The 15,369-nt window shown below is 40.6% G+C and overlaps 1 protein-coding gene across 12 annotated transcripts in view; it reads left to right on the top strand.

Moving 5' to 3' along the window:
* NR2E1 (nuclear receptor subfamily 2 group E member 1) overlaps positions 1-15,369 on the top strand; it is a 201,861-nt gene that overhangs the window by 25,958 nt on the left and 160,534 nt on the right. For 3 of the 12 annotated variants that reach the window (XM_069598192.1, XM_069598188.1, XM_069598189.1), the window contains exon 2: positions 2,097-2,238. The exons of the other annotated variants lie outside the window; for them this stretch is intronic. In XM_069598192.1, coding sequence (XP_069454293.1) covers positions 2,197-2,238 — 42 coding nt within the window. In that variant the 5' untranslated portion in view covers positions 2,097-2,196. The remainder of the gene's footprint in view (positions 1-2,096; positions 2,239-15,369) is intronic. 12 annotated transcript variants of the gene reach the window in all.

Raw genomic sequence — 15,369 nt, 5'->3', positions numbered from 1 at the left:
GACTATTTCTACCACATGTTATGGGCTCTTGTGGAAATGTAGCCATAAGCCTGGTTTTTCAACTCTCCCAATGATTCTGTGAGCTGACAGATATTCTTGTAATAAGCTCTTTCTGCTTAATCAGCCAGAGTCAACAGTATCTATTGCTCATAACTGAGAACAGTAAAGCATATATTTTGGATCTTTAAACCTCTAAATCTCAGTGGATTTCCAAGGATCTCTGTATCAGTTCAGTTCAGTCGTGTCTGACTCTGCAACCCCATGAATTGCAGCATGCCGGGCCTCCCTGTCCATCACCAACTCCCAGAGTTCACTCAGACTCATGTCCATCGAGTCCGTGATGCCATCCAGCCATCTCATCCTCTGTCGTCCCCTTCTCCTCCTGCCCCAATCCCTCCCAGCATCAGAGTCTTTTCCAATGAGTCAACTCTTCGCATGAGGTGGCCAAAGTCCTGGAGTTTCAGCTTTAGCATCATTCCCTCCAAAGAAATCCCAGGGTTGATCTCCTTCAGAATGGACTGGTTGGATCTCCTTGCAATCCAAGGGACTCTCAAGAGTCTTCTCCAATACCGCAGTTCAAAAGCATCAATTCTTCGGCACTCAGCTTTCTTCACAGTTCAATTCTCACATCCACACATGACTACTGGAAAAACCACAGCCTGGACTAGATGGACCTTTGTTGGCAAAGTAATGTCTCTGCTTTTGAATATGCTATCTAGATTGGTCATAACTTTTCTTCCAAGGAGTAAGTGTCTTTTAATTTCATGGCTGCAATCACCATCTGCAGTGATATTGGAGCCCCAAAAAATAAAGTCTGACACTGTTTCCACTGTTTCCCCATCTGTTTCCCATGAAGTGATGGGACCGGATGCCATGATCTTTGTTTTCTGAATGTTGAGCTTTAAGCCAACTTTTTCACTCTCCTCTTTCACTTTCATCAAGAGGCTTTTTAGTTCCTCTTCACTTTCTGTCATCTGCATATCTGAGGTTATTGATATTTCTCCCAGCAATCTTGATTCCAGCTTGTGCTTCTTCCATCCCAGCATTTCTCATGATCTACTCTGCGTATAAGTTAAATAAGCAGGGTGACAATATACAGCCTTGATCTCTGTATAATGTTGAATAATAGGAGTGATAGTATATAGTATTATCTTGTTCCCAACTTTAAAAGGGAATTTTTCTGAAGTTTTAAAATACTTAGCATACGGTTTGTATATGTTTTTAGTAGATACCAAATAATCAGGTTAGGGAAATTCTATTAATATTTTACTGAGAGATTATTTAAAATCATGAGTGGGGATTGCATTTTATCAAATGATTTTAAATGTATCTTTTGAGATAATCATATAATATTTATTCTTTGGTATGTTAATATGGTCAATTAAATTAATAGTTACCTAAAGTTATCATTTTTGCACTCAATTTATTTTGCATTTGTGCTCATGAGATTAAAGTTTTATTTTCTTCTACTTCACTTTGGGTCTCAAGGTTACTCCAGCTTCATAAAATGAGTTTGGTAGCTTTCCCTCTCTCCTTTTTTCTAGGACAGTTTGCAAAGATACAATTTTTCTTTCTTCATGGACTGGTATAACTCACCTATGTCTGTATATTAATCATGGTTCTTTTTTAATTGTTGGTATTTTATGATGCCTTGACATCTTGGGGCCTTATAGACTTGAGGAGGGACTCCTCCTTCCTGGACTAGACTATTCAGAGAGATAACAAACAATTTTGCCTTTGAGCCTGTCTTTGTTCATGAATTTCCAGATGTACAAACTGGATTTAGAAAAGGCAGAAGAACCAGAGGTCAAATTGTCAACCTTTCTCGGATCATAGAGAAAGCAATGGAGTTCAGGAAAAACGTCTACTTCTGCTTTACTGACTACACTAAAGCCTTTGACTATATGGATCACAACAAACTGTGGAAAATTCTTAGAGATGAGAATGCCAGACCACCTTATCTGTCTCCTGAGAAACCTGTATGCAGGTCAAGAAGCAACTGTTAGAACTGGACATAGAACAACTGACTGGTTCAAAACTGGGAAAGGAGTACAAAAAGACTACATTGTCACCCTGCTTATTGAACTTTTCTGCAGGTACATCAGGTGAAATGCTGGGCTGGATGAATCCCAAGCTGGAATTAAGACTGCCAGAAGAAATATCAGCAACCTCAGATATGCAGTTGATACCACTCTAATGGCAGAAAGCAAAGAGGAGCTAAAGAGCCTCTTGATGAAGGTAAGAGAGAAGAGTGAAAAAACTGGCTTAAAACTCAGCATTCAAAATACTAAGACCACAGGATCTGGTCCCATCACTTCATGGCAAAGAGATGAAACAATGAAAACAGTGACACATTTTATTTTCTTGGGCTCCAGAATCACTGCAGACGGTGACTGCAACCATGAAATTTAAAGATGCTTGCTCTCTTTCAAGAACAGTCTTTTGGACTCTGTGGGAGAGGGAGAGGGTGGGTTGATTTGGGAGAATGGCATTGAAACGTATATCATCATATATAAAACGAATCGCCAGTCCAGGTCTGATGCATGTTACAGGATGGTTGGGGCTGGTGCACTGGGATGACCCAGAGGGATGGTACGGGGAGGGAGGTAGGAGGGGGGTTCAGGATGGGGAACATGTGTACACCCGTGGCAGATTCATGTTGATGTATGGCAAAACCAATACAATATTGTAAAGTAATTAACCTCCAATTAAAATAAATTAATTTAAAAAAATGCTTCCTCCTTGGAAGGAAAGCTATGACCAACCTGGACAGCATATTAAGAAGAAGAAATATCACTTTATTGACAAAGGTCCATATAGTCAAAGCTGTGGTTTTTCCAGTAGTCATGTGCAGAGGTGAGAGATGGACCATAAGGGTAGCTGAGAGCTGAAGAATTGATGCTTTCAAATTGTGGTGCTGGAGAAGACTCTTGATGGCTTGCCTGGTGGCTCAATTGGTAAAGAATCTGCCTGCAATGCAGGAGACTGGCTGCAGTGCAGGAGACCTGGGTTCGATCCTTGGGTCAGGAAGATCCCTGGGTCAGGAAGATCCCCTGGAGAAGGAAATGGCAACCCACTCCAGTAATGGGAAATCCCATGGACAGAAGAGCCTAGTGGGCTCTAGTCTATGGGTTCATAAGAGTCAGACATGACTTAGTGACTGCCTGTGAGTCTCTTGGACAGCAAGGAGATCAAACTAGTTAACCCTAAAGGAAACAACCCTATATATTCATTGGAAGGACTGATGATGAAGCTCCAATACTTTGGCCGCCGGATGCAAACCGCCAACTCACTGGGAAAAAAGTCTGATGTTGGGGAAGGTTGAGGGCAGGAGGAGAAAGGGGCAACAGAGGAGGAGATGGTTGGATGGCATCACCGATCAATGGACAGGAGTTTGAGCAAGCTTTGGGGTATAGTGAAGGACAGGGAAGCCTGGCATGCTGCAGTCCATGGGGTCACAAAGAGTCAAACACAACTTAGTGACTGAACAACAACGTCTTTGTTGTGCAAACCAAACAACCCTAAGTCTAGATCTCCCTTCTTTTATCCGAGTGCTGTAGTCTGGGACTTTTATCCCCCAGAGGTAAATCATCCTAGGGCCAGTACTGGACAACTAGGGACTACCCCCTCATAGCCCAGAGCCTGCCAAAAGTATTCAAACTATCCAGTTCTAAACGTGCTCAGTTTGCCTACCATGCCCCATCCATTCCTTCCCACTAAAAACCACAATCAAGGATCTGGCTATACCTTCCTCCTTGCTCCTTCTGCCTCTTGATCATCCCTGCCTGCTTTCATGTGTGGCCCCTCTGCTTGGCATGTTGTGCCTTCTATTTCTAGATATCTGAAAGTATAAAAACTTCTTCCTTCATGACAATAACTTTTGTGGCTTAAGGTCTTCAGTTCAGTTCAGTTCAGTTGTTCAGTCATGTCCGACTCTTGAGACCCCATGAATCGCAGCACGCCAGGCCTCCCTGTCCATCACCATCTCCCGGAGTTCACTCAGACTCACGTCCATCGAGTCCGTGATGCCATCCAGCCATCTCATCCTCTGTCCTCCCCTTCTCCTCCTGCCCCCAATCCCTCCCAGCATCAAAGTCTTTTCCAATGAGTCAACTCTTCGCATGAGGTGGCCAAAGTCCTGGAGTTTCAGCTTTAGCATCATTCCTTCCAAAGAAATCCCAGGGCTGATCTCCTTCAGAATGGACTGGTTGGATCTCCTTGCAGTCCAAGGGACTCTCAAGAGTCTTCTCCAACACCACAGTTCAAACGCATCCATTCTTCAGCTCTCGGCCTTCTTCACAGTCCAACTCTCACATCCATACATGACCACAGGAAAAACCATAACCTTGACTAGATGGACCTTAGTCAGCAAAATAATGTCTCTGCTTTTGAATATGCTATCTAGGTTGGTCATAACTTTTCTTCCAAGGAGTAAGCGTCTTTTAATTTCATGGCTGCAGTCACCATCTGCAGTGATTTTGGAGCCCCCAAAAATAAAGTCTGACACTGTTTCCACTGTTTCCCCATCTATTTCCCATGAAGTGATGGGACCGGATGCCATGATCTTCATTTTCTGAATGTTGAGCTTTAAGCCAACTTTTTCACTCTCCTGTTTCACTTTCATCAAGAGGCTTTTGAGTTCCTCTTCACTTTCTGCCATAAGGGTGGTGTCATCTGCATATCTGAGGTTATTGATATTTCTCCCAGCAATCTTGATTCCAGCTTGTGTTTCTTCCAGCCCAGCATTTCTCATGATGTACTCTGCATATAAGTTAAATAAGCAGGGTGACAATATACAGCCTTGATGTACTCCTTTTCCTATTTGGAACCAGTCTGTTGTTCCATGTCCAGTTCTAACTGTTGCTTCCTGACCTGCATACAGATTTCTCAAGAGGCAGGGGGTTTATAAATTGTAGAGGCCATGTCAATGAAGTATACTTAATATTCTTCCAAGTTATAGTTACTGTGAAAATCATATAAAGGTATTAAATGAATATTGGAAAGGGGGGAAAAAGTAGCTAATGATTATTCAACATTATAGAGCAGCCATTATCACTATTCTTTATATATTCTTTTGCCATGATATATATTTGTACTTGTAATCATGTAACATATCCAGCATGTATATTTTTCATGTCTAGAATGTCTTCATATTTATAATTTTCAATGACAGCATATTTCATTGAGTAGACATTTCATAATGTAACCACACCAGATCACTTTCTATTTTAACACTGTAATAAACATTTTCCCATATTTAATATTTCTTATCTTTTAAATTTTTCCTTGGGATTAATATTTATAGTTGTTGAATTAAATGAAGTGATCATTTTTGTGAATCTTCATGTGGGTTCCAGTTATATCTCAAATAACTGTTAGTTTATAATAATTCATGTAATGCATGAGTACCTCAGTTATACCAAAACCTTGCCAAAACTGGATAATTAAAAAAAATTTAATATAGGTGGGTTTTTTGTTATTAACTAGTACATTTGAACATATTTTGCTTTCTATAAAACCAGATTTCCCTCTCTCTTTTTTTGGAATATCTGTGATTTTTCCTACTGATTTTTTTGAAGTTTTAATGTTTCCTTTTTCAGTGTATATGAGTTATTTATATAAGATATGAATACTTTTGAGATACTTGCTATAAATTTCCCTGGTACTTAAAAATATTTGAGATAACACACAAAAATATATACATAAGCTTAAAATTAATATAAGGATTTTTTTTTAAGCTGGAAGAAAAAAGAAGGAATCTAATATGCTAATCATAGGAGCTAGCAAATGACCTATTGTGAAATTTAGCCCTATACTTAGTCTGTCAACATGAGGTCCAACTCCTGGTCTGCCACTTACTATTTACCTCTAATTCACCTGTTTAACCTCATGAAGCCACAGTGTTCCCATATAGTAGCAACTGTACTTTTATAATAAGGAGAAAAAGAAAAATGTATAGAATTCCTGGCACCTGTTATTGGTAGTTATAAAAGTCTCATTATCAAAAAATGACAAACATAATTATCCTTTATAGAAGATGAAACTTTCCTGGAACTAAATTCTTAAAATTACCACCTATCACATATATAGTTCCCCTTCTTTCTTCTCAAAGCTGGCGTGGGCTTAGTAAAGCATGTGGTTGAAAAGAACCATGTGACTAATTCTGGCTAATGAATTTGGAGCAGCTCTCTTTGGGGCTAGAACATTTGACTGTTTATACAAGATCTTTCAAAGTCCTCTTTCTATTGGCTGTGGCAACTGGCAGTATTGGAGAAGGCAGTTTGTTCCATTAGCCTGGCTCTCAGAGTGGAAAAGCAAGGAGCAGAAGCCTCTAGCCTCACTGCAGTGGCTATGTAGCATGGTTGGTGGTTTAGTTGCTAAGTCATGTCCGACTCTTGCGATCACATGGACTGTAGCCTGCCAGGCTCCTCTGTCCATGGGATTTTCCAGGCAAGAATACTGGAGTGGGTTGCCATTTCCTTCTCCAGGGGATCTTCCCGACCCAGGGATTGAACCTGGGTCTCCTACATTGCAGGCAGATTCTTTACCAACTGAGCTATTCATGAGCAATAAATAAATCTTTGTTCTTATAAACCACTAAGATTTGAGGTTGTTACTAAAACATAACCTGAACTCTCCTAACTGAAACAAGAAAAATAAGTTTCTTCATTCCTACATGTTTCTGCTCTAGGGTCTTCTATAAATGCATCAGAAAGCTACAAAATTGACTGGTGCTGCACCCCTGTTTGGGCTTCCCAGGTGGCATTAGTGATAACCTGCTTGCCGATGCAGGAGACATAAGAGACTCAGATTCTACCCCTGGGTCAGAAAGATCCCCTGGAGGAGGGCATGGCAACACACTCCACTATTCTTGCCTCGAGAATCTCATAGACAGGGGCCTAGCAGGCCAAGTCCATGGGGCTCAGAGAATTGGATGTGACTGAAGCAACTTGTCACACATGCACGCACTCCTATTTACAGGTGGACCTACCTAGTCTACAGTAGCAACATGCTGGTCAGGTCCTGTCTACTTGAGTACCACACTGTCCACGAAACAGCAACCCTTCCAAGGAAAGGGATTAATACTACTCACTACCCTCTATTTACCTTTTATTTTGATGAATGAAAGAATCCTTTTATGAAACAGCTTATGGACAGTGAGAGAACTGTTAAGTAGCCCAAGTATGTAAGATGAAATCCTAAACAGTTTGCTATTTTCAAATTGTCAACTAGTTATCTCTATGATAACTTTTGCTGAATAAACCTTTCCTCTTAATTTTTTTGCTATAGCTCCTTTATCCTACATTATTTTATATAATTATCTATATCCAGCCTATTCCAAACTTGTATATGTTTTTATACCACTGTGTCAGTATTTCAACAAATGTTACTAGAATTTTCATAATTGCTAAAATATTTGAAGCAACGAAAAGTGAATGGATAAACTTGTGGTATATCCATATGGTCGTATATTATTCAGAAATTTTTTAAAAAAGATAAATAAGATACAATAGCAGAGTAGAAAGACCCTGACCCCACCTGAGGAGTTCACAGACACACCAAAAATCACAACTATCCACAGAACAACTATCAGTGCAAACCACTGAAACCTACCAAGAAAGATCTTCTAAAACTAAAGAAGGAACTACAATAAGACAGGTTGGAGGGCTGGACTCACAGTTCAGTCAAGTCCAACACTGCCAGGTGGGTGACCAACAGACTGGAGAATAATTACATTGCAGATTCTCCCAAAGGAGTGAGAAGTCTGAGCCCTACATTGGGCTCCCCAGCCTGGGAGTATTGCACAAGGAAGACAAGCCCCTAGACATTTGGCTTTGAAGGCCAGTGGGCTTTACTTTCAGGAGTCCTAGAGTGCTGGGGTGAATAGACACTTCACTCTTAAGGGCACACACTAACTCTCACATACTTTAGGACCCAGGGCAGAAGCAGTGATTTGAGAGGAGCCTGGGTCAGACCTCCTTACTCACCTTGAAGAGTCTTCTGGAGAGGCAGGAAGCAACTGAGGCTCACCCTGGGAATGTAGACACTGGCAGCAGCCATTTGGGGGTGCGCCTTCTACCATATGGACACTGGTGGTAGAGACCTTCCTGGTAGCAGAAAAATAGAAAAGTAGTGAGGCGGACAAAACATATATAGCAGAGGCCCCAGCATAAGCCTAATGGAGATGAGCTCTGGGATTCACACATCTGAGCACATTGGTGGGGTTGGAGGTGTGAGGGTGTGGGAAGGCAGCTGCTAAAGTCTGGAGCTTGAGAAACCCAAGGGCTTGCTGAGAGATAATGGATTCCTGGGGCCAGGGGCTTGACATATGGTTCAGGGACAAAGGGATAGGTAGAGAAATGATTTTGAGCATAATAAGAAATTTGGCTTAGACTGGCTTCTCAAGTCCAGCCCCTTAAAATCCTCTTCTTCTAAGCAAAGGATCTGAAAGAACTAAACCAGCAAGAACTGAAAGATACAGTTTTTTAAATTATGCTGTCTGTAAAAAGTTAAGATCTTGAGTCTCCAGAGGCATCAGCATTAGTGACTCTTCAGGAAGGATCAGGGACTTATCTGTGAGGGGAGAAGAGCCAGGAGTATGTCCTGATAGTATTTCAGGGCACTGGCACGTTCAGACTGGTGCAGAGATGAGCGGTGCCCAGAATGGAGTCTTTGTTGGGACAAAATAGGACACATTACTAGAGCACATCAGAGGAAAAGGGCTGATGTCCCAGGATGGCCACAGGACTACTTCTAGGGACAGCATGTAAGACTCCCAGGGAGTTCTCAGAAACAAAGGGTCTGGAGTTCCCACAAAGAAATACGAATGCACTTCTTTACTGCTGCTGCTGCTGCTGCTAAGTCGCTTCAGTTGTGTCCGACTCTGTGCGACCCCATAGTCGGCAGCCCACCAGGCTCCCCCATCCCTGGGATTCTACCTGTTTGGAAAACATGAGATTTTTTTTGACCCTACAGTTACCCTTTTGCTCATTTCCATGTTTGGTAGTTTCCCCTCACTTGTTCAGATAGTCCTTCTCCACTCAAGAGAAGCTAATACTGGCCCTTGTATGGACACTACATTCCCGTTATATGCCCCCACCTCCACCAGGCATGATTTTATGTACCCCAGTTGTGTATAAATTTTGGAACTAACGTCTATTCTGATGTGAAGAATATTCCACTGGGGCTTGCCAGGGTCAAGATCAGAACTCAGTCTTATGAATACACTTCTCACCTGAAGAGGGAGGTCATTTGCGGGGGTAGGGGGGACGTCAGTCATCTGACTAAGTTTGGAAAGCTCAGACACAAAACTAGAACTGGTCAGAACCTAAGGAGGGAGACGGCCTCTCTCAAGTTAGATTCCTGGGAGTTTAAATAACATAGCAATGGCACCCCACTCCAGTACTCTTGCCTGGAAAATCCCATGGACGGAGGAGCCTGGTAGGCTGCAATCCATGGGGTCACTAAGTTGGACATGACTGAGCGACTTCACTTTCACTTTTCACTTTCATGCATTGGAGAAGGAAATGGCAACCCACTCCAGTGTTCTTGACTGGAGAATCCCAGGGACAGGGGAGCCTGGTGGGCTGCCGTCCATGGGGTCGCACAGAGTCGAACACGACTGAAGTGACTTAGCAGCAGCAGCATCACTAAGTTCATGCTTGAGTGATGGAGGTCAAAGTGGCATCTACCAGGTAGAGGGAGGAGAACCAAAAGATTTCTCTCCCTGTGTTCTCTGACGGTGTGAGTCTTTAATCATGGGTCATGCTGTCTTACAAACTGTGTTTATTTCCGTTTATCATCCCTTTTTCTAGTTAGCCTTGAGTAAAATCTTTTCTTAATGTTCTAACCATATCTCTGCTGTACTACCAGGAAACAAGAGGGCTGACTACCCACTTTTGGCTCCTGGGGTGAAGAATCTGAACTTTATTTAAATTAAATAAGAATCACATTATTTTACTGGAGGCTCTTTAATTTTTTTAAAAATGTAACTTAATGTTACCCTTCCAGAACTTTTTGAGTTTTAACATTGTTACAGGTTTTTCCCACTGTGGAAGGAATTTTCAAGCATTTAGAAATCACATGTAATACACCATGACCAAGTGGGCTTTATCCCAGGGATGCAAGGATTCTTCAATATCCGCAAATCAATCAATGTAATTCACCACATTAACAAATTGAAAAATAAAAACCATATGATTATCTCAATAGATGCAGAGAAGGCCTTTGACAAAATTCAACATCCATTTATGATAAAAACTCTCCAGAAAGCAGGAATAGAAGGAACATACCTCAACATAATAAAAGCTATCTATGACAAACCCACAGCAAACATTATCCTCAATGGTGAAAAATTGAAAGCATTTCCCCTAAAGTCAGGAACAAGACAAGGGTGTCCACTTTCACCGCTACTATTCAACATAGTTCTGGAAGTTTTGGCCACAGCAATCAGAGCAGAAAAAGAAATAAAAGGAATCCAAATTGGAAAAGAAGAAGTAAAACTCTCACTGTTTGCAGATGACATGATCCTCTACATGGAAAACCCTAAAGACTCCACCAGAAAATTACTAGAGCTAATCAATGAATATAGTAAAGTTGCAGGATATAAAATCAACACACAGAAATCCCTTGCATTCCTATACACGAATAATGAGAAAGTAGAAAAAGAAATTAAGGAAACAATTCCATTCACCATTGCAATGAAAAGAATAAAATACTTAGGAATATATCTACCTAAAGAAACTAAAGACCTATATATAGAAAATTATAAAACACTGATGAAAGAAATCAAAGAGGACACTAATAGATGGAGAAATATACCATGTTCATGGATCGGAAGAATCAATATAGTGAAAATGAGTATACTACCCAAAGCAATTTACAAATTCAATGCAATCCCTATCAAGCTATCAGCCACATTTTTCACAGAACTAGAACAAATAATTTCAAGATTTGTATGGAAATACAAAAAAACCTCGAATAGCCAAAGCAATCTTGAGAAAGAAGAATGGAACTGGAGGAATCAACCTGCCTGACTTCAGGCTCTACTACAAAGCCACAGTCATCAAGACAGTATGGTACTGGCACAAAGACAGACATATAGATCAATGGAACAAAATAGAAAGCCCAGAGATAAATCCACACACATATGGACACCTTATCTTTGACAAAGGAGGCAAGAATATACAATGGAGTAAAGACAATCTGTTTAACAAGTGGTGCTGGGAAAACTGGTCAAACACTTGTAAAAGAATGAAACTAGATCACTTCCTAACACCGCACACAAAAATAAACTCAAAATGGATTAAAGATCTAAATGTAAGATCAGAAACTATAAAACTCCTAGAGGAGAACATAGGCAAAACACTCTCAGACATAAATCACAGCAGGATCCTCTATGATCCACCTCCCAGAATTCTGGAAATAAAAGCAAAAATAAACAAATGGGATCTAATTAAAATTAAAAGCTTCTGCACAACCAAGGAAAATATAAGCAAGGTGAAAAGACAGCCTTCTGAATGGGAGAAAATAATAGCAAATGAAGCAACTGACAAACAACTAATCTCAAAAATATACAAGCAACTTATGCAGCTCAATTCCAAAAAAATAAATGACCCAATCAAAAAATGGGCCAAAGAACTAAACAGAAATTTCTCCAAAGAAGACATACGGATGGCTAACAAACACATGAAAAGATGCTCAACATCACTCATTATTAGAGAAATGCAAATCAAAACCACAATGAGGTACCACTTCACACCAGTCAGAATGGCTGCGATCCAAAAATCTGCAAGCAATAAATGCTGGAGAGGGTGTGGAGAAAAGGGAACCCTCCTACACTGTTGGTGGGAATGCAAACTAGTACAGCCACTATGGAGAACAGTGTGGAGATTCCTTAAAAAATTGCAAATAGAACTACCTTATGACCCAGCAATCCCACTTCTGGGCATACACACTGAGGAAACCAGAATTGAAAGAGACACATGTACCCCAATGTTCATCGCAGCACTGTTTATAATAGCCAGGACATGGAAGCAACCTAGATGTCCATCAGCAGATGAATGGATAAGAAAGCTGCGGTACATATACGCAATGGAGTATTACTCAGCCGTTAAAAAGAATTCATTTGAATCAGTTCTGATGAGATGGATGAAACTGGAGCCGATTATACAGAGTGAAGTAAGCCAGAAAGAAAAACACCAATACAGTATACTAACACATATATATGGAATTTAGGAAGATGGCAATGACGACCCTGTATGCAGGACAGGGAAAGAGACACAGATGTGTATAACGGACTTTTGGACTCAGAGGGAGAGGGAGAGGGTGGGATGATTTGGGAGAATGACATTCTAACATGTATACTATCATGTGAATTGAATCGCCAGTCTATGTCTGACGCAGGATGCAGCATGCTTGGGGCTGGTGCATGGGGATGACCCAGAGAGATGTTTTGGGGAGGGAGGTGGGAGGGGGGTTCATGTTTGGGAATGCATGTAAGAATTAAAGATTTTAAAATTAAAAAAAAAAAAAAAGAAATCACATGTAGCAGACATTTTTGGACAGAAGTAACTAGAAATCCTTCTATAGTGGAAATCTCCTTTGTCAGGACTGCTTTCTGACTCATAGTACCCTGGCTTTTTTTCAATGGAAGGATAGTTGATTTTATTATGTTAGTTTCAAGCGTGCAGCACAGTGATTCAGTATTTCTGCAGGTTATACTCCATTATAAGGTATTACTTCAGTTCAGTTCAGTCATTCAGTCATATCCGACTCTTTGCAACCCCATGGATTGCAGCACACCAGGCTTCCCTGTCCATCACCAACTCCCGGAGCTTGCTCAAACTCATATCCATTAAGTCAGTGATGGCATCCAATCATCTCATTCCCTGTTGTCCCCTTCTCCTGTCTTCAATTTTTCCCAGCATCAGGGTCTTTTCCAAGGAGTCAGTTCTTTGCATCAGTATTGGAGTTTCAGTTTCAACATCTGTCTTTCCAATGAATATTCAGGACTGATTTCCTTTAGGATTGATTGGTTTGATCTCCTTGAAGTCCAAGGGACTCTCATGAGTCTTTTCCAACACCACAGTTCAAAAGCATTAATTCTTTGGTGCTCAGCTTTCTTTGAGGTCCAATTCTCTCATCCATACATGACAACTGGAAAAACCATAGCTTTGACTAGACGGACCTTTGCTGGCAGAATAATGTTTCTGCTTTTTAATATGCTGTCTAGGTTGGTCATAGCTTTTCTTCCAAGGAGCAAGCATCTTTCTTTTAATTTCATGGCTGCAATCACCATCACAGTGATTTTGGAGCCCCCCAAAATAAAGTCTGTCACTGTTTGTATTGTTTCTCCATCTATTTGCCATGAAGTGATGGAATTGGATGCCATGATCTTAGTTTTCTGAATGTAAAGTTTTAAGCCTACTTTTTCACTCTATTTCACTTTCATAAGAGGCTCTTTAGTTCTTCAGTTTCTGCCATAAGGGTGGTGTCATCTGCATATCTGAGGTTATTGATATTTCTCCCAGCAATCTTGATTCCAGCTTGTGCTTCATCCAGATACAAATTACTCTATATAAAATAAATAGGCAACAGGGATATACTGTGTAGTATAGGGATTACACACATTATAACCTCTCCCCTTTGGTAACCACAGTTTCCTTCCCATATCTGTGAGTCTGTTTCTGTTATACACATACATTCATTTGTATTACCTTTTTTAGATTTCACATATAAGTGATATCATATAGTATTTGTCTTTATCTGTCTGACTTATCCCACTAAAGCATAATATTCTCTAGGTCCATCCACATTGCCGCAAATGGCAGTATTTCATTATCTATAACTGAGTAATAGTCCATCTTCTCAATTCAGTTGTCTATGTTTTAATTATTATTATTTTTTTAAATTTTTTGGCTGCACTGTACAGCATGTGGGATCTTATTTCCGTGACCAGGGATTGAACCCATGTCCCCTGCCTTGGATGCACAGTCTTAATTGCTGGGCCACCAGGGATATCCCTCAGTCATCTATTGATGGACACTTGGGTTGCTCCATGTCTTGGCTATTATAAATAGTGCTGCTGTGAACACCAGGGTATATGTATCCTTTCATATTAGTGTTTTCATTTTTCCAGATATATATCCAGGAGTGGAACTGCATATGTTAGTTCCATTTTTAGTTTTTTGAGGACTCACCATACTGTTTTCCATAGTTGCCGTACCAATTTACATTACCACCAACAGTGTTCAAGGGTTCCCTTTTCTCCACATCCTCTCCAGCATTTGCTGTTTGTAGACTTTTTATTGATACTCTGTCTTACATTTTGTGCTCTGCAGATCTTCTGTTATTTCTCACTCTCACTCCAACCCAGTCTGATATCTTTAAAATTCTCTAATAGCCTTAAACAAACCATGGACTTCAAAGACTAGTAAAATTCAACTTCATCTACCTTAGCACTCAAGGAACTCATTGCCTCCTAGGGGTTGGAAGCAATCTTTTTTAAAAAAATTTTAATTGGAGGATAATTGTTTTACAGTGTTGTGTTGGTTTCTGTCCTACAACATGAATCAGTCATAACTATTCTTTCCCTCCCACCCCCACCTCATCTCACCCATCTAGGTTGTCACAGAGCACCAGGCTAGGCTCCCTGTGTTATACAGCAGCTTCCTACTAGCCTCCTAGGGGTTGGAAGCAATCTTTTTTAAAAAAATTTTAATTGGAGGATAATTGTTTTACAGTGTTGTGTTGGTTTCTGTCCTACAACATGAATCAGTCATAACTATTCTTTCCCTCCCACCCCCACCTCATCTCACCCATCTAGGTTGTCACAGAGCACCAGGCTAGGCTCCCTGTGTTACACAGCAGCTTCCTACTAGCCATCTGCTTTACATATGGTAGTGTATATATGTCAATGCCATCTTCTCAATTTGTCCCATTTTCTCCTTCCTTCCCTGTATCCATAAGTCCATTCTCTACATCTGTATCTCCATTCCTTCCCTGCACATAGGTTCATCGGTACCGTTTTTTTCTAGATTCCATGTATATGCTTTAATATACTGTATTTTTCTTTGACTTAACATCATTCCATATGTGGAGCTAATCTTTGTCTGACTACCATCCCTTGTGGTCAAAGAAATCAGGAATAAGGGTATTCTTATTCCTTACATTCTGCAGAATGAATGACTTGGTATCACAAAAATGTAGGAGAGAGTATGTGTCAGAGAACAAAGAGGGTTGGGCTTGATGTAGGTGGATCAGCATTTCATTTATGCCCAACCTCCATCTCTATCTTGCCTCTACAATAGAAATTTGAATGCCAGATACAGCTTTCCCAGCTCTCTAGCAGTTTAGGATGCCATATGA

The sequence above is a fragment of the Ovis canadensis genome, chromosome 8, assembly GCF_042477335.2.
Source record: "Ovis canadensis isolate MfBH-ARS-UI-01 breed Bighorn chromosome 8, ARS-UI_OviCan_v2, whole genome shotgun sequence".
Classification (NCBI taxonomy): Eukaryota; Metazoa; Chordata; class Mammalia; order Artiodactyla; family Bovidae; genus Ovis; species Ovis canadensis.
Note: the sequence above shows the minus strand (reverse complement) of the source record. Positions and strands in the feature narration are given on the sequence as shown.